The 25,450-nt window shown below is 40.7% G+C and overlaps 7 protein-coding genes across 8 annotated transcripts in view; 5 read left to right on the top strand and 2 right to left on the bottom strand.

Moving 5' to 3' along the window:
* Window positions 1-25,450, bottom strand: part of LOC120446231 (trithorax group protein osa) — a 77,300-nt gene that overhangs the window by 16,533 nt on the left and 35,317 nt on the right. The window lies entirely within an intron of this gene.
* On the top strand, window positions 71-829 carry LOC120446236. The gene is made up of 3 exons (XM_039627106.1): window positions 71-180; window positions 240-392; window positions 454-829. Exons 1-3 carry the CDS (start codon window positions 112-114, stop codon window positions 796-798), a joined length of 567 nt encoding a protein of 188 aa, XP_039483040.1. The 5' UTR covers window positions 71-111; the 3' UTR covers window positions 799-829.
* On the top strand, window positions 1,046-1,885 carry LOC120446235. Its single transcript, XM_039627105.1, has 3 exons — window positions 1,046-1,202; window positions 1,260-1,412; window positions 1,470-1,885. The coding sequence occupies exons 1-3, from the start codon at window positions 1,134-1,136 to the stop codon at window positions 1,812-1,814; spliced, it is 567 nt and encodes a 188-aa protein (XP_039483039.1). The 5' UTR covers window positions 1,046-1,133; the 3' UTR covers window positions 1,815-1,885.
* LOC120446238 lies at window positions 2,256-3,026 on the top strand. Its single transcript, XM_039627109.2, has 3 exons — window positions 2,256-2,331; window positions 2,401-2,553; window positions 2,618-3,026. Exons 1-3 carry the CDS (start codon window positions 2,266-2,268, stop codon window positions 2,954-2,956), a joined length of 558 nt encoding a protein of 185 aa, XP_039483043.1. The 5' UTR covers window positions 2,256-2,265; the 3' UTR covers window positions 2,957-3,026.
* On the top strand, window positions 3,399-4,162 carry LOC120446234. The gene is made up of 3 exons (XM_039627104.1): window positions 3,399-3,473; window positions 3,557-3,709; window positions 3,772-4,162. The coding sequence occupies exons 1-3, from the start codon at window positions 3,399-3,401 to the stop codon at window positions 4,114-4,116; spliced, it is 573 nt and encodes a 190-aa protein (XP_039483038.1). The 3' UTR covers window positions 4,117-4,162.
* Window positions 7,553-8,097, bottom strand: LOC120446239 (protein GSKIP homolog). The gene has a single exon (XM_039627110.1). The coding sequence runs from the start codon at window positions 8,035-8,037 to the stop codon at window positions 7,687-7,689; it is 351 nt and encodes a 116-aa protein (XP_039483044.1). The 5' UTR covers window positions 8,038-8,097; the 3' UTR covers window positions 7,553-7,686.
* On the top strand, window positions 16,182-17,591 carry LOC122756426 (high mobility group protein DSP1). Its single transcript, XM_044005873.1, has one exon. It carries the CDS (start codon window positions 16,182-16,184, stop codon window positions 16,356-16,358), a length of 177 nt encoding a protein of 58 aa, XP_043861808.1. The 3' UTR covers window positions 16,359-17,591.

The following is a 25,450-nucleotide window of genomic DNA, read 5'->3' as shown; positions in this document are numbered from 1 at the left end:
TGTAAAGAATCTACTTGTTTAGAAAAATCTGATAATAATGTCGTGCATTATTAGAACAGGCTATATAAACACAAGGCGCAGCACATTACTACACATTTTCAAATTGGCCAAATGGATTCCGGCTACTCGACAGTCAAAATATTATTGGCCATTCTGCTAATCAGTAGATGCAAAGCAGCGGTTAGTTCAGTATTCAAACGAATGAACTATATTTCTTGTAATTTAATTATTTCTTCCAGCGCAAATGGGACTACGAACCTATATTGGTCAGCGCCACTTCTTCGGATGACAGTTTGATAAAGCTAGAGCCCAATATTGTTCGCATGGGGCGTGGACAGTACGGATTATCAGGCCGGGTGGAGTGGAACTATGACGTAACTGAGAAGACCATGGTGGGACATGGTGTTAATATGGCTTTTTCCGCAAGTGATTTACCACATCCTTTTCCCGCAGGTGGATGCCATTGTCTACCGCAGCAGCACGGGAGATGAGTCCGACTACAAGCTGCTGCCTTACTCTGTGCCTAAGCAATCCTTTTACGACTATGTGAACACCGTTTATAAGGATGTGGTCATGAAGAACTTAGCCAACTGCTCCAATGTGCCGCAGTTCGAAGGCGAATTCCAACCGCCATGGCCGAAACAAACTTATATCGGTGACAAGTGCACCGTTGCAGGCGATGGACTGCCGGATATGGTGCCACAAGGATTCTATAAGATTATATTTAATTGTACTGGACCTGATCAGCCATCGTGGAGTATAATCGGAGTTTTTAAAATAATAAACAAAATGTTTTAGCTATGTAGCAATAAAAAGTCAACTTATCAAATACTGCCAAATATTTTTTAAATCCAAAAAGAGTGCTTAGATAAGCTTTTTGCTGAATTTTATATCGTATAAATATATTTGTGTATTATGGAATGTAAATGGAACACATGGTGATTTTAAGTTGGATTAGGCTTTAGTGTTTCAATGTAGTAGACGTATTTAATTGCTATAATAGTTATAAAATTATGTAAGTTTAGTTAGTTTTATAATGATTAAATGACGTGACAAAGTGAACATTTTTTCAATGCCCGTGGCTATATAAGCATAAAGCCCCATGATCCATTGCTCAGTTTAATTTTCTAATTATGTCTTTTCGGTGTTTCGTTGCTGAAATTTGTATGGCACTCCTGCTTATAAGTGAGTGCCAAACGGAGGTACGTTCAGTATTCATGTCTTCCAAATGTCGTGTAATATTTTGAACAATTTTCCAGCGCAAATGGAACTACGAACCGGTATCGACCGAAGCCATGTCATCCGATGAGAGTCTAATGAAGATAGATGTCAAGATTGAGCGCATCAATCGCAGATCGTATGGACTGACGGCCAAAGTTGAGTGGAACTACGATACGACTGAGGAAACTATGGTAGGTGTACTACTTTATAGGATAGTCCTGTGTAACAGGATTGAGTTTACTCTGCAGGTCGAGGCCAATGTCCTTCGAAGCTACACGGGCGATGCCAACGATTACAAGTTGCTTCCTTGGGCCATTCCGAAGCAATCTCTTTACGACCACATGAACACCTATTACAAGGATGTGTCGATGAAGAACTTTAAGCACTGTTCCAATGTTCCGCAATTCGAGGGCCAATTCCAGCCGCCATTGCCAAAGAAGACCTATTTCGGCAACAAATGCGTGATTGATGGCGATGGATTGCCAGAAATTGTTCCCTCCGGATTCTACAAGATTATACTAAAATGCTACGGACCAAATCAACCGACATGGAACTCTACCTCAGTTTTTAAAATAACACCGAATTTGATGTAAAATTGTAATCTCAGATAAACACCTTTTTTTCAGCGTTTATATCTAATAAAATCAATCGTAAAAATGATAAACTTATAGAGTTTTTGTTTTTGAAGGCGGCAAGAAATACTCAAGACCAATTGATTTTCACAGACCTAGCCTTGGTAAAAACTTTTGAAAGAGAACTTTCAGTTATTTTGTGAAAATCAAATCTTTGGCATGTGTTTGTAAGTTTGGCCCATTGTAGCTGAAGACCCACCCAGCAAACAGCAAACTTACATTTTATATTCAGAGTCCACACATTTTTGCATGTTTTTTGGCATGCAGTCTTGTTCGACATGACAGCCCAAAATGTAACAGGGAGTTATATAATTGATACAAGTCGCAGACGATACCCTGCCATGCGATCGACCGCTGTTTGCTATATAAATGCAAGCCGATTGGAAGTTCATGTATTTTCAAGTTCGCCTAAATGATTTCGTGTTTCTCGTTGCTGTTTTTGTTCGCTACGCTGCTGATCGATGGCTGCAAAGCAGGAGTATGCCAGGATGTTCTACCAAATATTCTATAAAATAAAATACTTATAGTTTCTGTGCTCATTTGACAGCGTAACTGGGAATACGAGCCCTTATCCTTGACATCCTACAGCTCAGATGAGAATCTATTGAAGATTGCCACAAAGGTTGATCGATTGGGACGCGCCGATTACGCATTTTCCATGACACTGGACTGGAACTACGACGTGGATATGGACACCATGGTGAAGATATTGGTTTTAATATTATCTCCCTACTAGTTACTAACTACATATCGTTGTTGGACAGGTGGAGGCAGACGTTTATCACTGCTCATCGGGTGACGAAGACGACTACAAAATGATGCCCTGGTCCATTCCCAAACAGCCGTTTTTCGAATACCTAAACGGCTTCTACAAGGACGCGTTCATCAAGAATGTGGGTCACTGTTCCAATATGGTGCAGTTCGATGGCGATTTTGTGCCTCCATGGCCACGAAATGTATACAAGTTGGACAAATGTGTGGCCAGTGGCGAGGGACTGCCAGATATCGCACCAGAAGGCTTCTTCAAGTTAGACTATAAGATGACCGGTCAGGTGGATTGGGGTTTCACGCTAATCGTCAAGGTCTCGCCTAAGGTTATTTAATAACATATTTAATGCGGCTCCTTAGAAAAGCAAACCCTTTTTTTCGCCTTTACAAAATATACTATATTATGTAAAATGAATTGATTTAAATTAAATTGCGTTTATTTAATACTTATAAAACTTGTCTTTATCATCAAAATGTATCATCATTATCAATTGCTGCTTATCCATAGAACGAGAGCAACAAGCATTTTTTAGGCCATGCAAACATGTTACGAGTTGTGAACTTGTGTAATTTGCTTAAATTGGATGGTAATTCCGTGGCGATCAGTAAATTTAGATAAGTTTGACATGAGTTACACCTGTTCCAACTACAATAATCTAACTATGTGGACAATTGAACACAAAGTTTTCGTGCGACAAATGTTTTTGAAAGATTAATCTGAATTGGCATACTATAAAAGCCAGAAGGTTGCGACTAATATTGTCTATTTAAAGAGAAATGCTTTCGCTTTGCGTTTCCTCGCTTTTATTCGTGGGCATTTTTGCAAACAATTACAATGGCTGTGCAGCAAAGGTGAGTTAAATTTGTTCATTAAACAAAGTCAATTGGTTTCTTAAATGGTTCAATGAAATATGGATATGGTTAATTGTTTTTAGGCCAACTGGGAGGCAACGCCATTGTCGATTGGAGGCACCACCTCAAATCCCAGTGCCATGGACATGAACTTGCGAATTGAGCGCCTTTCGAGGTCGGAGTTTGGATTTTCGGGCACATTCTTCTGGAATATTGATATGGACGATAGTGTGACGGTAACTCCTGGTCCAATATCATTTATTCCGAAACATTTAAGTTATTAAATTACTAATTTCAGGTTGAAATGCGTATTCTGAGCAGTTACTCCGGTGACGAGTCGGATTACAAACTGACTCCCATGTCCATACCACCGCAGAAGTTCATCGAATACATCAACACCTTTTACAAGGACTTGCTTATGCCGAACTTGGGAAACTGCACCGATCTGCCGGTCTATGAAACTGATTATGTACCACCCTGGCCCAGGGCGACCTACAATTTCACCCGCTGCGCTCTGAACGGCAAGGGATTGCCGGATTATTTGTCAGACGGCTACTATAAATGCGAAGCCATCATCACCGCCCAGCCAGATATTGAAGTCACCATTGCCGCCGTTCTGCGGGTCAGAACCAAAATGTTTTAAATACCCAAAGCATTAAATCGCAGAACATCTTTCACTCTATTGCCAACTGTTTTTGCTGTTGGGCATTTCCGAGGTGTGGGCCAAATTCCAGCTGCGATGAGATCGTCATAAAATCCGCCGACCGACTCAGGGGCCAATAAAGGAACCGGGCCAGGTACAAATCGCTTTTAGGCCAACTGACGTCGGGCAGGCAGGCAGTTGGAGTGTGAAATTGGTAAGACATGTTTGGAAACTGTTGTGGTAAGAAAAATAGTGTTTGCGGCAGTGGTAGTTCGAGGGGAACGTCGCGCAAAAATTGCACCAAGTGACGCTGGCACTGAGAAAAAGGTTGTTGCAAATGGAAGATGTCAAAACAATCGAACTAGCTCAAATTAATTTAATTGATTAATTAACAAAAAGTGCCACCCACCCATAAGTGGGTAGCACTGCTTACACTAGAAATTCTAAAAGCGAAGAAAGTCACTCCATTTTTTTCCTGTACACTTTCCCCTCGTTTCGACCCCTTGAAAATGAAATTCGAGTTGCATTTCAAGTGAAAACTCTGCACAGTTGCCTCGGCTAATTTATTGCAAATTGTTAAAAGCTACAACGACGAAGGCGACGCTGCTGCTGGCTGTCAACTGATGACAGCAGCATGCGGCTCCTCCCCACCGCAACCCCACCTCCCCTCGAAAAACTTGTGGCTGCCACTGTGTTTTCCCCATTTTCCGACTGCTCCGCTTGTTGGCTCGGCGAAAAAATCAGTTTAGAGTGAGCCAACTTTGCATGGAAATCACTGGCGATTTTACAGATCTCTGAAGAATTTTATTTAACGTTATATTTAAAATGCCAAATACGAGGGAAATGAAATCGAAAATTCCCCGACTTTATTCGTTTGCCATACATACGCCAGTAAAGTATAGCAAATCTTGTTTATATCAGCAGATTTAATATGCTTTTTAATGGTTAGCTTGTGCAAAACGGTGTTTTCATTGCATTACATGCGAGAGATGACGATCTAACAAGCTTTTAAAAGCCATTTAATTCGCTGCAACTAAACTCGCCTGGCTCACCCTGATTAGCATATGGGGAGCAGTAAACAGAAAACAGCAACAGCAACGGCAACAGCAACCAACCAATTTGCATTTAGCCACCATCAATCTAACTCACACAGTTTGCACTCGATTGCCCCGCGAATACCGCGGCTGTCCCATCTGTTCGCGACTTGAACATTTTGCAGCATTGACAATATCAAATTGTTATCTGGCATAAAATAATTACAACGTTTTAATGCAGACAAAATAGTTGTCGTTGTCGATGGTTCGGTTGCTGTGCAAGTTGCTGTGGCTTTGGTTGTTTGTTGCCAGTTACCAGTTGCTGGTTGCCGTTTGGCGTTGATATCATCGTTGTTGCTTTCGTTGTTGCCAAAGTTTAGCTGCCAATTTGAGTGCCAATAAAAGCGCGTGTGCGACAGCAAAGAGATTTCATTTTCGACGGACAACGTTGTCATGGTTTGTTGGAGCTGCTGGTGTGCTAATTAACCAAAAACGCAGCCAATTAGTTGGACTAACACGGAAAATTTGCGGTTCCATGAAAACTCCAGGGAGCGGTGCACGCAGAAAAAAATGTTGGGTCATTTTCACTTTCTTTCTTTTTGCGTATATTAATTGTCCCTAATAAAGCGAGGAAAGTGGAAAATATCGTTTTTAAGTGAAATGTCTTCAAATATGAATTGTTTTGAAAGACATAATTAAAAGGAAAATATGGATGTAAAAATTATTTGCAAGTGTCATAAGCTCAGTTTAGCATTTTATTGTGCTATTTCACTAGATAATTTTAGTGACAGTATATAATTATTTTCATTTCCCACAGTTTGTTTATTGTTTGAATAACTATTGGCCATTTATAAAGTGGAAACCATGAAATTGCACGCAAATGTTAAAAAGTTAGACGAATAATTACTTCAAACGCATTTATAAAAACTTGTTTTTATTATTGCCATTTAACGAGTTCACTTAAATACTAAAATCGAAATAGAACTTGTTTTGGTCTCCTGATTAAGTGATATTCATTTTAAATATTTTAATTCAATTTCGTTTGGCGTTGCCAAATGGCTATTTCTGTAAACGATCTTAGTTTTATAACCAAGTTTTCCGTGCTTCAACTAATTTAACTGGAAGATCTTCTGAAAGTGGCCCATCTAAAGTGCGCCTTCCATTTGCAATGCTCATTGATTGAAAATTGGCAAAATGAAATGCATTAGACTGAGACAGGCAAAGGTTAAATTATGTCTGCATTCGCAGAGATGCGGCTACAATAAACAAACACACGAATGGGGCAAAAAGGGGGGATAGTCAGTCAGAATGCAAAGCTTGTTAAAATTCATGTAATGCATTAACAAAGAACAACAACCACAAATTACACACACACACTGATGAGGCAAAAGGGGGGCTGGATGCACTGAGTCAAAAGGCCGACGGGCTGCAATGAAAAGGCAATTAAAGCGCAGAGGCGGAGAAGGGGCATGTTCCAAAGGGGCAATATACAGAGGTTGGGGATAATGCTGCTGCCGCTGCTGCTGCTGTTGCCGTTGCCGTTGCAGCAATCAATTGCATGCTTCAATGGACAAATATACGAGCATAGACAAGTGGAGAGCCAGCTCAGATAGACATGGCCGATACGGACGCCAAAGCAAATGCGTTCGCCCAACTACAGTGGAGCTTACACACAGCAAACTGTCACTTGACAACCTCAGTTTCTAATATTTCAGGATAAGTCATAAATTGTAGAAGCCTTAAGTTGCATACAAAAGTGAAAATAAACTGACTAACTTTCCTCACTTTGATTGTAGTTTTAAATCATGAATTGATTTATTGCCCACATCAGTTCGAGCGTTCTTATTGATGTTCGCCTGTATCTGCGTCTGTTCATCTGTGTGTTTTCAGCGTATGTGTATCTGTGAATTGTCCACAGCAGACACCCGTGGGACGGACGGAAAAGCGACTAGATGGACTCAACTAGATAAAAACCTTAGTTGGCTTGGTGCCCCGGCCAAAATGAGGAATACAAGTTGGGGCTGGAGAGGCATTGAGTTCGGCGGCGTTGGGTTGGGTTTGGTTTTGGTTTCGGTTTGGTTGGGTGTACGGCGTGCGATGTACGGTGCTCGAGGATTGGAGCTTGTAGCTTGTAGCTCCAACCGTCTGCATCTTCATTCGCCTCCTTCGACGGCGGCAGTCAAGTGGAACGGCACAAAAACTTGTTAACTTTTTTCGCTACAAAAGGTCCGGAGAGTGCCAAGTTGAGTCAATCAACTGGCAACCTGCCCCTGCCCCTGCCACCGCCACCGCCACCGCCACCGCCACCGCCACCGCCACCGCCACCGCCCCGCCCCGTGCTCCACCGTCTCCCCTCCATCTGTGCTCACTTGGCAGCAATTAATCAAATGGGAGACCCCGAATCCAACTCGCAGCTTCAGGCTTTATTATTGCAATCAAGTCATTTACCTGCAAAGCGCTTAATTATCACTTTTTGGGGCGGCAATTAGCAATTAGTATACAAATTCTTCACATGCCACGCCCACTTTTGGGACTACTACTCCTTTCGCTTCCGCAGTGGCTCTCGTCCAAAGCCATATTTCTCCCCATACAGCGGACTAATCCCTGACAGCAATTGATGGGCGGACGCATAGACGGTGTCACAATTGGCCACCTCATCGGCCACATCGTCAAAGTTATAGGACACGATCCTATAGCCGACGCTACTGAGTTGCACACAATAGATGACCTGCTCCAGGGTGCGAATATTGATGTAGGCTACCCCGTGACAATGGGGCAGGAATTCGGCCACGATCAAGTGGTCCGCAAAGTCCTGGCACGAGTCCACCATCCTTTGCGCCTCCCGAAGGGCATTGAAGTCGTTTTCGTCACTCTGGACGAGAGCCATCCTAGAAATTTCTATGCTCGAATTTTGGACAGAAAAGGCTGGGGATTTTGACAGTATTGAACATACCATTGTATTGTGTGAATCTGGTTCTTCTGGTTATTTCCCATTCCATGAATTAATTACTACCTGCATTAAATCAATAGGGCGTTGCAATGAAGCCCTCATCTCACTGTAATATTAATTACGTGAAATTAATCCAAAATAATCCGAATCACATGCGTATGTTTTGCACATCACAGCCCTTTTAGCTGAAGGGTATCTTAGTAGCATCGGAATCCGAATGATGCACAGCATTCCCTTTTCGTTTTCAAGACATTATTCCGTATTATGCATCCGCTTAACTCCTCGTTCGGCTCCTCTTAAGCCCCTTCACTCCCCCTCCCCACCGAACCCTACCAATTCCCTACCATATCTGCCGCCTTGACTTCCTCAACGCAGAGAAACCCAGCTCAAGTGCTCTGGGACCTCGGGGTCTTAGTCTCCTGACGCTGCCTGCTGCCGTTGAAAAACAAAAAGGACAAAAGCAAAGGAGTCTCGGGCTCAGACTCATGACAATCGAATGAGGAGTAGGGCGAGATCAGGGAATATATATGTAGAGGGGTAGAGGGAAACTTGACTTGGTGTGATTTGATACACAGCAAATATATGTATAGTTTCATATAGTTTTTTTCAACTGTATAAGATGTGACTTGTACCTTTGAAACAATTTTAGTTTTAAGTTGCAACGTTGGTTTGTATAACATAGAGCACTGAAATGTCCTTGATTTCGTAAATCATTTGGATTTTTATATAAAAAAGAACTTTAAAATATCCAAATTTTTCACAGTACATATCCACAATCCATAGCAGCAGCATCTTTTCCCTTACTTTTTGCTGATGAAGTTGAACAATTTGAGATACGGGCTGAGAAGGAAGGTAAGCGCACAGAAAGAGACGGTCGCTGGAACGGGGGAAAGAGATGGGTTACCCGACAGACGGAACGGACCAAAAGGGACGGACAGCTTACGGACAGCGTACGGACAGCAGAGGACTGGGGACCGAAGACCAAAGACTGTGGAACGTTCATTTAGTTGCCCATGGCCATGGCAGGCAAGCCAAGCCGTTTTCTGGCCCGGCTACCAGGCAAAGTTCCTGCTCTCTGCTCCATCTTTCAGGGCCCCTCGCAACCTTCTCTCACTTGCCCGCCCTCAAACAATCAAGATGCTAAAAATGAAAAACTTTTTGCGACACACACGCAAATTTTTCTTTAATTTTTCCTTCTGTTGCCGCCTAAATAGTTGATGAATTATGCGACAGCTGGGCGGGAAAAGTTTTGTTCAATTTCCTTTTCACACAGTGGAAAATAAGTTTGCATATATATACATACATAATATTATGATAGCCTGGTTTTTATAATAAGCCATTTCGCTATCTGACTACAATCTGAACAACCATCTTTGGGATTTTGAATTGGGTTGTAGTTTTAAAACTGGTATGGCAATAGACTTGGCATCTTGATCACTACAATTCATAGAAATATATTTTTTATTAAAGTCAGGAGTTTTTGAATCATTTTTCACTGTGTGTGCGAAAGTTCAGTTTCAATTTATTTTAATTGCGCTGACAGTTTACGATCTCCCCCCGCTTGCATCTCACTCGCACGACTGCAATCAAAAGGAATAAATGAGTGAGCGGATGAGAAGGCGACTGCGGAGAGAATAATGGTTTCGGAATGGTATGGTATGGTGTGGTATGGGATGGGATGGGATGGGAAGGCATGGGCTGTTAAGGGAGTTCGGTACATGACCATAATCCGACTTTAACTCTTTCACCGATTCTCCACCGAGTACCCGCCCGCGGGGTCTTTCGCCTTTCGCCTTTCTACCGCTCCTTGGGCCCACAATTGTCGGAGATTTATGAACGCCTCTTGCGCTTTAAATTGAATTCAATATTTTGCAAGCGCACTGCTGCTGCTGCTGCTGCTGCAACGGCAAATTGTAAACAACAAAGTTTTTTGTGTTCCGTTGACAGTTGCACTTTTTTCATGGCGATTGCACACTTTATGGCTTTCTTTTTTCGCGCTGAAATGGATTTTTTTTTGTGTTATTTTCCTTTTCCTTTTACCTACACAATTTTCGCCAGCTACATTTTCTAAAGGTGTGAAAGACACTGAGTGGGTGTGCCGGCTATTGAGCTGTTTTGCGAACATCCTAGGTCATCTGATTTAAGACAAAAGTGCATACCTGCAACGATAAGGAGAGGGGAAAATTCCAAATTAGTGAAAAATGGCTAAGGGTTCGTTTCTAAAAATGTGTATTTAAAATGCCGTTCATGGGATGATGTTCTTTAAATAACCATCTGAGTTGTATGGGAAATCATTAAAGTGGAAAAAAAGGGTATGCCGTGACTTTATCTTTGCCAGTTCCTTTTTGAGATCGCTCCAATTTGCGGATAACTGGGTAATTTTCGCTCCTCTGTACCCTGTTATTAGGGAAGAAGGTTGCGGGAATGGCAGGTAAGTTCAATTCAAAGGGTGTCCGTAATGTTGTCCGTCCAGATACATTTTCGCACCTTCAAAGGGAATTTACTTCTACTTGAAGCTACTTTTAGGTTGTTGTTCTTGGGTGTCGTTTTTCTGGGTGACTAGTGGAAAGTAGTGCACGTCTAGAGCTGCATTAAAAGCGTATAAAAAGGACAACAAACAAACCCAAGTCACATCCACAACTCAAAAACTTCAAGGGATTTAAGTTATAAGATTTATTATAAGATGCAACATTAAAAGCAACAGCAAAGTTAGCAGAAAGAGCCGCAGTAACCAAAGCTGCAACAGCAACCTAGATGCAACACTAAGAACACAGACAGCAGCAACATTAACAACTCCAACACCCTGCAACACCGTAAGCAAGCAGAGCAACAACAGCAACAGAAAGCAACTTCGACAACAACCAGAGCAACATTATCGGCAATGGCAACACGTGCAACACCAACAGCAACACAAGATGCCCCCACGTTGAAAATTCAAAATGTTTTCGTTTGAGTGAGCACAACAACAACTACAACAACAACAACAGCTTTCGACACGGTAAGTTGGTTTCGCTGATTTTTTTCAAGTCGGTATTGTTGTTGCCATGTTTGCCGCCAGGGCGCTACATTTTGTTTTTGTTGTTGCCTCCTTTTTGTTGGCACTTTTTCCGTTCGCATACATTTGTTGTTGTTGTTGTTGCCTCTTCTGCGCCAGTCAATTCAATTTGAAGCCATTTAGCATCAATTTGCAGTAATTTGACGTATAAATTATGTCAAATTGCCGAGCAGCTTGTCATTGGGTGTATTTCGTTGTTGTTGTTGCTGTTGCTGTTCTCACTCCGTCAGCCGGTCGTTTTCGGTTCCTTTGTTGTTGCTTTTGCACCTTTTTACCCTCCCCGATTTTGTTGTTGTTATTGTGAGAGATTGTGCCCGCCAGGTAAAAATCCAAAAAAAAAAAAAATAAATAAAAACAACTAAGGTAAAAGAGACAAGAGGTGAGGAAAGATGCGGAGCAAAGCGGCATCATCATCAAGTCCCAGTTGCCAGTTAAACAACCGCCAACCCTTCGTCCTTCCCCCTAAAATCCATTGTGTGACTTCGATTCCCTTCCTCTTTCCCATGCACAGAAAAAAAAACTTTTTGACAAATATTCGCCAAAGGTAAATGGCATGCAAAATCAATATAAAAACAAAATGATGTACGATTTTAAGGCTCTTCATATCAAAGAGAATTCCAGTTATTAAATCAAAGGTATGATTATGTAAGCTGTTTAAAATCTTAATCAACTTGACATTGCAAGATGTATTTTAGTTTGGGTTTTATACCCTATATTAAACCACCTTTTTTCTTACAGTGTTTGCCTTATTCTCCCCTCTTTCTCTGCGGCACGTTCGGCACTGTGTGAATTTTATATTCGCTTGTCGACACAAAAGAATTTCACTTAATACTCAAACGAACGCACACACATGGAGGACTAAGGGTCCAGAGCAGAGGTTGAGCAGTAAAAAGTGCCTCATAAAGCCGATATATAAACTAATGCCAGAAGAGGGGTTTGCGAGGGTATCTGGAGGGCTGAAAGAGGGAAGAGGGGCAGAAATTTTTACGCTTTTGTGAATGTTAACATTCAAAGATATCATCAAAAAATTCACTGGAAACGCTTGTACAATAAAAACAAAACTGATAAAACACAAAACACAAAAAAAAAAGAAAAAAACGGGGAGGCAGAAAGAAGCTGATGAAGCAGAAGCATCGAAGATCGTATTCCCCTCTTGTTAAGGGGGAAGTAAAAAATAAATAAAAAAGCAGAGGATTTTGTCGCCTCTTTTGTGGATGAGTTGCTGTTGCCGTTCACGCGTCGTAAACTCGGTAGCAGTCGCAACAGATACAGATACAAGAGTCACAAAGACAATGCACAGGGGGAAAACTTCCGCGAATATCTGGCGTACACTGATAAAAATAAGCTGTGGGAAATTCCCCTTCAAGATAGCCATGAAATGAATTATGCGGTAAGTAGTTTAAAGCTACAAATTTCTAACACATTGTATCCCCTGCTGAAAAAATATCGAGGAACCTGTCATCAACAGGATCATCAGCTATGCACGTTTCTCTTTCCCCAGCATTTAGCTGTCCCATGACTTTTCCGTCGCACTGCAGGCCATTTGAGGAATTTCCATTTGCATTTTAATTAAGTGAATGGACAAATGACCCAAGGGGCCGAAAGCTAAGCGAGGGTGGTCAATGGTCGGGCGGAAAACTTTATTATCTGTACAAGCAATTATGCATATCATAAAACACTTTAAACATTAATGAGTGTCGGCAGCAAATGAAAAACAGAGATGGGCATGGTGGAAAAGAGAAAGGAAAAACGACGAGTCATCTTTTGGCTGCTGAAGTACTTTTTCAGCCTCCACCCCACTTGTAGCCCAAAGTGGAGAGAGTCGTTTAAATATCATCCATTTGGACCGATTCCCAAAGGCGTTGGGAGCGAAAACTTTAAACTTTATTAACAACAAAGAAAATCATAAAATTACCATCTTTATGGGTTTTAGTGTTCACAATAATGATGGTATTATTATTCGTCAACGAAACTCCCACAGTTCTCGTACGAAACAAGCAAGATGTTTCTATAAAAGCATAAATAAGTGCTTATATGGATATTTTAGCTGTGTACCACTGTTAATTATTTTACAGCAAACACTAGTTAATTTAAGCAGTCTCACTTTTTCTATTGATTGAACAAACAAGCATAAATCACTGGCCTGGTCCCACTGATTTGCATGTCTATCGTTAATCGTCTGCACTTCCATCTCTAAGTGGACAGGCAACAACAAAACGCGAGCAGAAAGCGACGCCCCCAAACAGATTCGGTTAGTTAGTTTATGGGCAAAGTCAGCGTGTTGCCACTTTATTGCCTGCTTTACATTTCTGTTAGTTTTCGGTCCGCACCCAGGGGCAAAAAACACAAACGCAAACATACACACACACACTCCCATGCAGAAGGCAGTAAACAAGAAGTGTGTGTGTAAAGTCGTGTTATGCTTTGCGGCCAAATTAAAATTCGACTTAATCGTTTAAACATTTAAAAGGCAAACTAAAAGCCAGCAGGCGTCGCAAAGTTTCCCATTTCCCCCAGCTCTCCCATCATATACTCCACCCCACCACTCCCTTCTGTACAACCACCTTGCCCACCACCTCCTTCTCCATCTCTTCCTTTTTCTCATTCCCAATCCTATTCCCTCGCATTCCCGTTCCCTTCCTTTTCCACATCCTTTTTGCTTTTTTTGCATGCGCAGCTCAACATGCGCCAAAAGTTGTAGCAGCCTGTTGCTGTCTCGCTCGCACAGCCAGGCTTTAATGAGTGAGCGCCATACAACAAACATGGCTGCCGCTACTCGTTCTCTTTCGCTCGCTCTCTTTCTCTCTCTAAATCTCTCTCTCTCCTGCTTGCTCACTCTTCCCCCCCTTGCACTACAAAAACTCCATTACAAGAGCAAAAGAGATGGCCTGAATGGAGATTTTTACGGGATAAATACGCAAAATGAAAGAGAAGGGAAATGCTCGTTTTGCTCAATTCAAAAATGTTAATTAAAATTTAAATGCTTACTGCGTGGAACCAAAGGCAAATTAAGCTTTGATTGATTCATCACAGGACTTCTGTTAAGCCGGCAAAATATATATGTAAGTGTGGAATAAAAAGTTGCCTTGACAAACGTTTCCGAGTTTCAATTACCACGAAAATAACTTAACTACCGCTCGGGGTAATAAACCCAAATGGTCCGGAAAATAAATGTGTATATTAAAGCATAAAATATATATGTGCGAACATTAGCTGCAGCAGCTAAATTATAAATCCAATTTATGGGCCATTATATTCGTGGTGCCAAAAGAAATACGTAAGCGAAAAAAATTTAAGGCCCAAAAGAAATTAAGTTAAAATGTAAGCAGCTTGTCCACTAATGTCAAATTAATGTCCCTCCTTTATTGCATATTATTTTGCACATTAATGTTATATATTTGTTATTTGTTGAGCTTTCAACTTGAATTTGGTTAATTCCACTTTTTATTGGCTCTCCAATAAATCCTATTTATGAGCCATAACATAACATGAGCCTGTCTCTTAAATTGATATGAAAAATAAAAACAAAAGCTGCTATATTGAATTGTAAGCAGCTTATATAATTAATAACTCTGACTTAATGCCTTTCCTTTAATGAGCTTAGTTCTACGGTGTTAACACATGCAATATTTAATAATAATAACTTGATTGCGATTTTCGTTGCCACGAGCTAGTTCTAATGATAAGTTTTTAAACCGAGTGTTTATTTATTTATCTTATTTAAGTTATGTTTTTGTTTTTACCCATTTTATATATTTAATAGCGTGGGCATTTATTAGGTTCCGTTTTCGATTTAGTTTTTATACGAGCACAATTTAGTAATGCTAATTTAGTTGTTTGGGCCAAGATTGCTCCTAATGTCACGCTGACATGCAATAAAAGATTTTTTCCCATTGTTTGTGTTCATGTTTTTACAGTACATTATTTTGGAAAGGTTTCCACCTCTGACAAAAGAGGGCAATGAAAAGAATTACAATTGAGCGTGCTGTTGGTGGTGCTGCTGGTGCTGGAGACTATGACAAAATGCGAAGAACTCGGAGGCAGTGTTGTTGATAGCAATCAACATCAATTAAAGCAGCTGTCTGTCTTGTTGTTGGCCGTGTAATTATATTTGCTGCAGCGCGTTTTTGGCTTCACCATCATCGTCGTCATCATCATCATCATCATCATCTTAATCATCATAGTCATTAGCCGTGTACTGTGCACCGCCAGCAACATGTTGCTGCTGCGCCTCCAAGTAGCAGCAACTGACCGCCTGTCCGTCCGTTTGTCCGCTTGTCTGTCCGTTTGTCCGCCTGTCCGTCCGTCAGCTCTGATGGCAACTGTTGATAATTATAATCCGCTTGTGGTTAAAATGGTGTTGCCTACCTTTCTGGCGATAAGCGCGCATGAATAATTATGTTGCCGCTGTCTCTGAGTTGTTGCTGCTGCTAATGTTGCTGTTGCTGCTGTTGCTGTAGCTGTAGCTGCAATGTCGCCTGCGCGACAACTCATGAATAATTAATGCACTACCGCGACTGCCGTCGACTGGTTGAAATGTTGCTGCCGTAGCAGCAGCAACAGCAGCAGCAGCAACTTGTCTTGGTATCTTTTCAATTACAGCAGGAAATCGTGAATTACTGGGGTCTAGAGCTAGGAGCTGGCAATAGGAGAGCAAATGCTGTTCTCATTGTTGATTAAACCTGACAGTCGTTCGTTGTTGTGCTGTGCAAATATTTATTAAATACCCAACAAATCTTCTCAGATCCTCAAAAGGGTGCCGACAACAATTAACACTTGAATGGCATTGCCGGCAGCAGCAGCAGTGGCAGTAGCTGTGGCGCAACTATTATCAACTCAATTTGAATAAATTCGCTCGTGACACAAAAGTAAAGAAGGGGAAAACGCTGAAATTCCCACCTTAAATTAAATAAGCAATGAGTTTGTCTCGCAAAAAAAAAAAATATATATATAAATGGGGGGGAAAAATTGAAATAAAAAGGTTCGGGCGGTCGCACAATTGGCACTTGAAAGGCATCAAGATACAATGGCAATAACTGCAGCAGCAGCAGCCGCAGCAGCAGCGGCAAACAAGCTAAACAAGTATTGCTGTGCCGAGAAGCAGCAGCCGCAGCAGCAGCAACAGCAGCAACAGCAGCAACGAAGGCAGCAACATCAGCAGATAAAAGGCAGACAAAAGGCACGAGATGTGAGAGACGTCTAGAGTTGCTGGGCTGCTGTGCCGCCGCTGCCCCTGCTGCATGGGAATTGAATTCCATTCAAAAGACGGCAGCAGGCTGTTTGTCATACTTGCAACAACAACAACAACAACAACAACAACAACAACAACAACAACAGCAGACCAACCAAGCATGGCCAAGAAGCATGGCAGAACCCAGTGAAATGGCTTACATGCATTTCTCTGCCTCTCCGCCAGCAGGCGTGTTGAGGTGTGTTGAGATAGCATCTTGCATAAAATTACTGCCAGTGGTAGGAGCAACATCGGCATCTCCACCACCAGCAGCAACAGCAGCAGCAGCAACATCAGGAGCAGGAGCAGAAGCAGCAGCCACCAGCGACGTGGTTGCCTGATGCTATGCCACTGATAGCCTCGAAATTGTTGGCAGTTGCAATTTGCTGTTTGGAATTTTAAGCGAGCCAACAATGAAGTTCAAACCAAAGTGAGGGAAAGACAAAAACGCAAAACACAAAAAAAAAACCTCAGCCAAAACGTACAAAAAGATAAAAAAGCAAGGGAACCCAAAGGATGAAAGCCTGAGGAGCCCGACAGCAACATCATTCTCATGCTCATCAGCAAAAAGTTTAACCCGTCACTGGTTTCGATTTTCGATTGCTTTTAAAAAGATTCGATTTTGAAGACAAAGGAAGCAGTCTACATTGTTGCAACTCAAATTGGTTTTACTCACAGCAACTTGACATGTATGCATAATGATTATAACTTTATTGGAAAGTCATTATCTTTTTGTTATTCATTTGCTTTAATGCGTTCTAAGAACCATCTTGAAACTCATTTATTGTTTAACCCATAGAAACAATTCTAATTCAGTTAATTGTAAACTGTTTTAAATCAGTTAAGCGATTTAAAGCAGTCACTTTTTAGCCAGCTGGCGTGAAAATGGGTTAAGTTTTGGCCTCCGTATTCGAAGTTGCAGACTGCGCCGCATTCGAAACCTGCGATTGCAATAAAAGTCAGCAGGCAGGCACTGATGTGTTGTTGCCTCTGCCCACCACTCCATATCCACTCTATCCAATCCACAATCCCCCATCTACCATCCACATGGACGACCGACCAGCTACTCCTGCTGGAGCTCCATGGAGCTCCTTCTCCTCCATCTGAATTTCATTTCAGTGGTGCCTTTCGTTTTTATTTATTTTTTATTTTTCAGCTCGCTTCCATTCAATTTCTGCTGCTGCCTGTGCCGCCGCCATCTGAGCTTTTGCATAAGCCCGTAGTTCATTTGAGAGAAAGAAAAACAAAACAAAACCAAGTCACAGAAATGAAATAAAAAAATAAAGCTAAACAAACCGAAGGCGAGGGAAAAAATCGAAATAAGATATAGTCGGGTAGCGGCAACGGCAACGGCAGCGGCAGCCAGCACGATTTATGTTAATCAGACAAGAAGACAGGGGATTTTTGGCGGGGAATTCGTGGACTCAGCGCCAGCCAGTTGCATTCAATCATCTTTTATCTGGCAGGCATCGGCGGGGTTTTCGGTGGGGATTTCTGTTTTCCTTACGGTATTATGTATCGCTTAGTTGCATTTGGCGCACTTTCGGATCTTTCCCTTTTTCCACTCCCCCCACCCCGCACTTCTATTGCCAAGTCAAAGTTTGATTCGTGTTTTCGGATTTTTCCGCTGCGAGACTTCAATTTGATTTGCCGCTATTGATTTGATTTCAATTTGACAAATGCTCTGGCTATTTATCTCAATGACTCACTCACTCTTTGTCCCTTCATTTTTAGATTTGCTCAGTCAGGGAGAAAGTCGCATGCAATGGGAAAGCAAAAGCCAGTAAAAGCCTAAAGAAAATGGCTACTCGTATTCAAATGTGTAATTCAATTGAACTTCATCCTTTTTTGTGCACGATAAAATTATTTTTACTAATTAACATTCTAATAACAATTACTTTAAACAAGATCACATGTGTACAATAAATTATTGCAACTTACGCGCCCCACTTATCGAAAATATTGATTGAAATCTGTGTAATTGAATACCGACCTACAACGAGACAACAATAATTGTATTCAATTAGTTACAATTGGAATTAAATAACTACATTATGTGTTCATGTATTTGAGCAGAAAACAAATAAATGGCATTCATTTAATGTTCAATTAAAAGCTTTCCAAGTGACGCACACATAATAAATCAAAAAATATGTAGCAAGAGATGCTGATGCAAGCGAATAAATGGAAAGATGAAAAATATCTGACGGCCGGCAGAATTCTGCCTTAAATTCATTTAGCATGTTAAATTTTAAGTGCCCTAACACAACAGCAAGCTCCTAATATTTCTGCACATTCACTTTTTGTTTAGATTGCGATGCTTTGGTTTTCCCTTAAATAATTCACAAACATTTTCGTCCATTTCGGAAAAAAACATATTTTCACTTTTTTTGCATAAGAGGAAAATGCAGAGGCAAATGCGAATCCGAATAAACTGAGGCGCATCTGTCAGGGTGCGTCAGCAAAAAAGAAAATATGTATTTTGTACTTTTAAATTCCATTTGCATTTTAGCTAAGGGTAATTATTGCTTCCTATAATAAGCTGGTCACTCTGTAAAATGTGTTGCCTTAAAAAGCAAACCGTTTCATATTTAAAACATTTTTGCCATTGGAATAAAGTTTTCCTCGCTGTTAATCCCCTGAATCACCCTAACCAAGAGGAAAACATGCGAATGACTCGCTGACTGAATGGCTGAAATGCTAAAATGACTGAATGCCAGTCCGCCTGTCCGACTTGTTCTGCTTCTCCCCTTCTTCGTCTTCTTTTTTCCTATGCAGCTACAAAAGTAAAAAAAAAAAATAAAGTCGAGGAAGAGGAAGAAGATATATAGTAGTTGTGCCATTTTTGCGCTTTTCATGCACTTTTTGCGCCGGATGTGCAGCGCGGGGGAAAAAGTGCCGAAAAAGAGAGCGCACAGCAGAAGAAAATTGTAATTTAAACAAAGCAACGAAGAAAATGGCACAAAAAGAACGTTGGCCACTCCCACACGCCCATCTCACTATTTTACAATTTTTTCTTCTTTTTTTTTTATACACACATATAGTTTTCCTTTTTATATTTTTCGCTACCCCGTTGAACTAAAAACTTTTTGCCCAACGCCATCGTTTGTGTGGGCGGGGTAAATGCGTTTTTGATGCTGGTTTTTTTTGGGTGGGCGGTTGGTAGCATTTTGCATTTCATTTTATTTTCTTTCGCCACTGGCACTCGGCAAGTTAAAGCATTAAGCTGATGCCAATTATGCATTGTTTGCCTGCTCCAATGCCCAGTATTTTTTTCATGTTTTCATGTTTTTTTTTTTTTTTTTTGACTTTACAGTTTACAGGAGCGAGAGCGATTGTTGTTAACCCTCTTCGGTTGGCTTGCTATCGCTGTTGGGCAAAATTGAAACAACTTTTGCAATTACTTTCCGTAAACAAAACAAATGTGCCCGAGTCACGCAATCGCCCCTGTCTGTCCCCAAAACAATAATTACCCGGGCATTGTTCATGCATACATTCATATAATGGTAATGACAATAACGAGGTTGAGCGGTTTTACCGGGTTGGTGGAAGTTGGTAGGTGGTAAGGGTAAATGGGCATGGACGCGGCGGGATGGCAGGTGGGAGGCAAAGTTGCTCGTCTTGAACAAGTTGTTAAATTGTTATTTTAGCGCTTTGTTTTCCCTTTCCTCACTCGCTGGCCGTCGAGTGATTAACAGAACCCAGGTATGTATGGTGAACGCCCACTGATAGAGAACCATAATTGAAGATTGAAGGGTGGAACTTCAATCACGATGGAAAAGAAAAGGCTTATGCTAATTTCAAATTCCATTGCAGGAAGAAAAAACATATTTCTACAGCTTAAATAAAGTTTATGCAGTAGGGGGTGGTATTGATATATTTTAATAGTACGTTAAAGCTGAGTAACTTTCAATTGCAAAGCTTCTTATGCTGCAGAGTTCTATTGTATATATGCAAAAATGCATAATGTATAATGCATTGAAAATGCGTGTATCGGATACATGCACTCAACCCCCAAAGTGGCAACTTGCCGTCCTGCTCATTTGCGTGGCACATTCAGTGCCGGGGGTATGCAACAATTTTATTATTACGTTTATTTGACTTGCATATGTGCATACACAAGCAGTTTTCCACAGGACAGCCAGCAGCAGGAGCAGGAGCAGCAGCAGACAGGCGACAGGACGAACAGGACATGCAGGATTGCCATTTGCATTGTCGGTTGTGAATGTGAATGTTGTGAATGGCTCGTAAATCCTCACAGAAACCGAGATACTCACGTATGCAAACGCCTCGGGCAATTCTATTAAATTTCAAACAAACAAACTCACTACGAAGTAGTGGACTCCCTACTCCATTTAATTACGCCCTGCAATTGACATCGAATTGTTTCAACTGGGCAAAATTGGAGCCTGCAAAACACCTTCATTGTTGTGCGAGTATGTACTATATGTAGGTACTATGTATGTATGTATGTACTATATGTGGTATCGGGATACCATCGACCCCATTTTACCCACAATTCACCCACTCGATAATTCAATTATGCATGCCATTTAATGTGTCAGGCTTGTGTGTGTTCCTGTGTGGACGGGGTATTTGGGATGGGGATGTGAATGGGATGAAGTCAACTAATTTCAATTTTCCATAAAGCGAACATTGTTCCAGGCCAAACCGCACCCAATCTAATCAATTTTGCATATACTGCACAAATTATATTTGTGTTTTGTCCACTCCATTTTGCAATTCAAATATTATTCTCCATTCGAGTGGTGTGCGTGTTATGTGGTTTTCGCTCCTTCCTGCAGATTACAACTCCCAGTCACGTACTGTGAAGTATGAGAATTCCGAAACCAAATTGAGAATGCCTTTTTATGGAAAATTCTTGGTGCTCTTTCCACGTCCACGGGAGTCAGTTCTGTGCGAGATGCCCTGATTTGGTTGGAATAGTTTTACTTAACTGCTTGTTACCCACTCCAAAAAAAAAACATGACACATTGATTCAAAGTTTTATGTAAAAGTTTCTGTTTGCTTCTATGAAATGAAAATGAAAAATGCAGTATATCTTATAGTTTTAATTTATTTGTCTGCTAATTACAATTTATTCTGTGGCTCTTTGACCAATTTAGTATTAGATGGTTAGACGCGAATAATTATCGTTGTTTATTTAAGTACTATATTTATAAATTTATAAGTTGTGTAAGAACAGAAACCTGCCCTCATATTTCGTTTGCTAGAATTCGAACGCAAACAATTGCAGCATTTACTAAATTTAAGCCCCAGAAATTTGTTCTCGGAATCAACGAAAAAATCACTTAGCTGTCAATGTTCCAATTAACATATTTCCCTGCTCATTTATTTAGCCAACATTTGCATTTCATTGCCGACCGCCCACGCCTTAAACAGAAACAGAAACCGAAACAGAAACAAATAAATAAAATGCCTTCACACACTTTCGAGTTCAATGTCTCTTGCCCAAAAATTGCGATAAATTAAAGCCAAGTCAGCGAGCGGCTGCTGATTAACGAAAAAAGGAAAATAAACAGCAGAAATAAAACGACTCTGTCATTTTTGAATGAAGTCTAAATTTAAGTTAATGCTCGCACAATTTACAACTTGGTTCAACTTGCATGTAGATCACGTGGCGCAAAGCGGCAGGGAGTATTATATTAATTAGTGACCCCCAATTGGAGGTGTAGTATTGCGAAACCGATAAATAATGTAAATTAATTAGAGTGGAATTTTATTTCTGCCCAACATACATACATATATACTACATAGAACAGCTCGATGCTACTATGTGGACGAGCCACCGCAATTTGCGCCCAATGCCCGGTAATTTAATTGAAAATGGCAGCCCCCAGGCGGCCCAGACAAAGGCCGATAATACCCGGTACTGTATCTGAAAATCCGCCGGGCGGATCAAGTTGTTTTTGCTGCCGCCGTTTGCCGTATGCGAATGGCACTTGGCACGTTCCGTGCCAGCGAAAAAGTACAAACAAAAAAAAAATAAAAAAAAAAAGCACAAAATTCTCATAATAATTAAACGAAAAACGCGTTGATTGCATGCAATTTGCATTTTACGACTGGCGACGACGTGGGCAAACATGGCAATGAATGGGCAGACACACCGGGCCAAGCTCTCTGTTTTTGCGTGATATCAGATATGTAAAAGGCATCTACAAACCTGGGCCAGAGGTGTGTGCGTGATTACAAACTATACGTGACTGGTTTACCTGCCACTTTTCCTTTGCTTGACACTGTCACACTATCTGAAAAGTGTTGCCCAATTGAACGCTGGCTATTTGGTTGGATAATTAGGTTAAGAGATGATTGAAATCTTTCGAATAAGTTATGCAAAGTGTGTTTAGCGATATCTAGGAAATCTAAGCAAACGGTCAAGAATCATGAGTAGAGTTTATCCATATATATAAAGTGCTAATTTTGCTTCCTAGATATGTGATCAAAACTATGTTGGACGAAATATTTTCTCAAAGCCAGATATCTAAATCTAACAAAACAATTTGACATGACTTTTTTTATTTTATTTTTTATTATTGCGACATTTTCTTGCTCGTGAGTCACGCGACCATCGCTAGAGGTTTCTCCCCACCGTACAGCACAGGGGCGCTTGTTAGGGCAGGTCCACTAGGTAGCAACCGGCAGTAATTGAAACCCAATAGCTGGAGACTCCACACCTTAGTCCGATGATAGACAGCCCCTTTTTCTTAATTAACCCACCAAAGCCCCCTGGCATTCTATTGACAAATGAGTCCGTTCGATTAGACTGATGCGAAATGGCATTAATGTTCTGGAAACACGTTCTCTCTGGGAATATTTCACATTTCATTTCCAATTTCGTTGCTATTATCAATTTATTATTGAATTTTGGGGAACAGAAAGTTTGGCTGCTTCCGTTTCTGATTTGGTTTTCCCTCCAATTTATTCCGTTCTTGACGTTGCTCTGTTTAAAATGAATAAATAATCGAATGGGGGGCATTCTTGAAATTTTCATTTGCTTGGCTGCAAAAACGAAAAGGAAAACAAACAGCATCTGGTGGGAAAAGCGATTTTCAATCGTCACTTCCCGCTGCGAAGATCAAACGCGGTTTGTGGGCGGAAAATCAACACCCGCACCATAATCGCATAATCCCTCGATATAATAACGTAAATGCTCCAAAGATTTACTGGCATTAATGTGCCGTCAAGAGCCAAAGAAGAGCATTCAAACGTTTCAAAAAATTGAGGAGCCAAATATTCTAAATGGATGAATATGTAAAATTCGGGCTAAACGTGTCACAGGCCGTTCAAATTTCGAGCAAATCTTTTTGGGAACTTTGCCAATTTCCCACCGAGTACTGAAAGATTTATGTGGGACGTTTGAGGTATACTCGTATTTACATTTTTTCTTTTTTGGCAAGCCTTCTCGAACCTCATAATGATGTGTAATTATCGTTATTCGTTTGATAGGGTAGGAATAATATCGCAACATTCTTGTACAATACTGCAAGAGTTCATTCACGGCAGAAGTGTAATTTAATTTATTTGCTGTTAATTAATGTCAAGCATTTCAATACCACAATCCGCAAAAGAGAAGTGCACAATTGAAATTTATGAATGCCCCTGGGCGCCGTTTTCCTTTCCGTTTTAATTTTGTTTTTTTTTTTTATTTTGTATTTATTTCAGTTTTTTTACGCTGTTAATTTTCATGCTGCTGTTCGCGAGCTGTTTCATGCTTCACGATGCATGAAATGCAACAGCAACCGAAACAACAACATATACATACATGCAATAAATTTGCTAAATGAAATGCCTGTTGTTGTAAATCATCAATGCAAATGCTGCTCAAACAATAGCTGGCAATGCAGGAAATTCCCCCACTTTACTCTTTTTCCCATTCGATTTTCTCTTTCCATTTGCTTTAAAGTGCATGCGGCATGCTTGTTTGTTTGTTTGTTTGCGTCGTGTGTGCCACCTCAATTTGTGGGCGGAATAATGCCACGCCCACGTCGTCCTGCCTGCGGTTTCTGGTCATTGGGTGCCAAAGTTTCCACCTTTCGCGTTGGTCAATGTCCTCACCGCACGAGAACAACAGCAAGCACATTCAATGCTCGACAAGTTTGCAGAAACGAACATTAAAGTACTCACTCATCATAGAGTTTTTCAAAAAATATTAAATATTTATTATAATATATTATAGAGATCTTCAAATAATATAAAATAATTGTTATAATATTTATAGACTTTTTAATAGCGTCCAAACATTTTTAAATGATTAAATTAAATTATTTTAAAGCTATTCAAGCTTACAGATAGACCAAAGAAAAGCATTATTTGCACCGCCCCAATTGTTCAATGTTTTCATTTGCGATTCTAGCGTGAAAAGTGCAGGGTGGTAAAAGAAAAACTTATCACAACGGTCAGCTAGTCAGCGTGTTGGCATTGTGTGCAATTAACGTAGCAGAAACTACGGCAGCAAAACCAAAATGAAAAATCAGCCAACAAATCAAATATGCACGAAAACAATAATCAATGCCGGAATGGGAGGAAATGGGGTAGGGTTTACACGTATGTGTTTATACGCTCGGTCCTCTTATATCGAGAAGCAATGCAGTTTGCTCGATTAAATTTTAAGTGCCGTGTCATTAAAATCGCGTGCGAGACCTGCTCGAGCTGTTCACTTCTGAAAAACGGGGCGAAACGTTCGGTTTGCGGGTTTTGGGTGTTTCTGGGTAGGCGTGTTTAGCAGGCAATTTGCAAAAATAAAAAAGAAACGATTGCAATCAAGACAAAAAGGCAGGCCAAAACAACAGAAACAAGCTGCCAATGGCAAATGGTAGGAAAAAAGGAGCTAAATGCGGTGCAAGACCAGAAGCAAAGTACCTTTGATTTAAAAAAAAAAAAACTGAAAATATAATGAGCGCCGTTTATGCGATATTCTCTTGCACTTAAAATGCTGTCTTCCTTATTGATAGAATAAAAAAATATGTGCATGGTAGCTCTCAAAAGCGACAACAGACTATTTAAATATTCATTGACATTCGAGAAGCTTGAACAATGCCATTTGA

Source organism: Drosophila santomea, chromosome 2R (assembly GCF_016746245.2).
Source record: "Drosophila santomea strain STO CAGO 1482 chromosome 2R, Prin_Dsan_1.1, whole genome shotgun sequence".
NCBI classification, from domain to species: domain Eukaryota; kingdom Metazoa; phylum Arthropoda; class Insecta; order Diptera; family Drosophilidae; genus Drosophila; species Drosophila santomea.
This window is presented reverse-complemented; position numbering and strand designations above follow the sequence as displayed.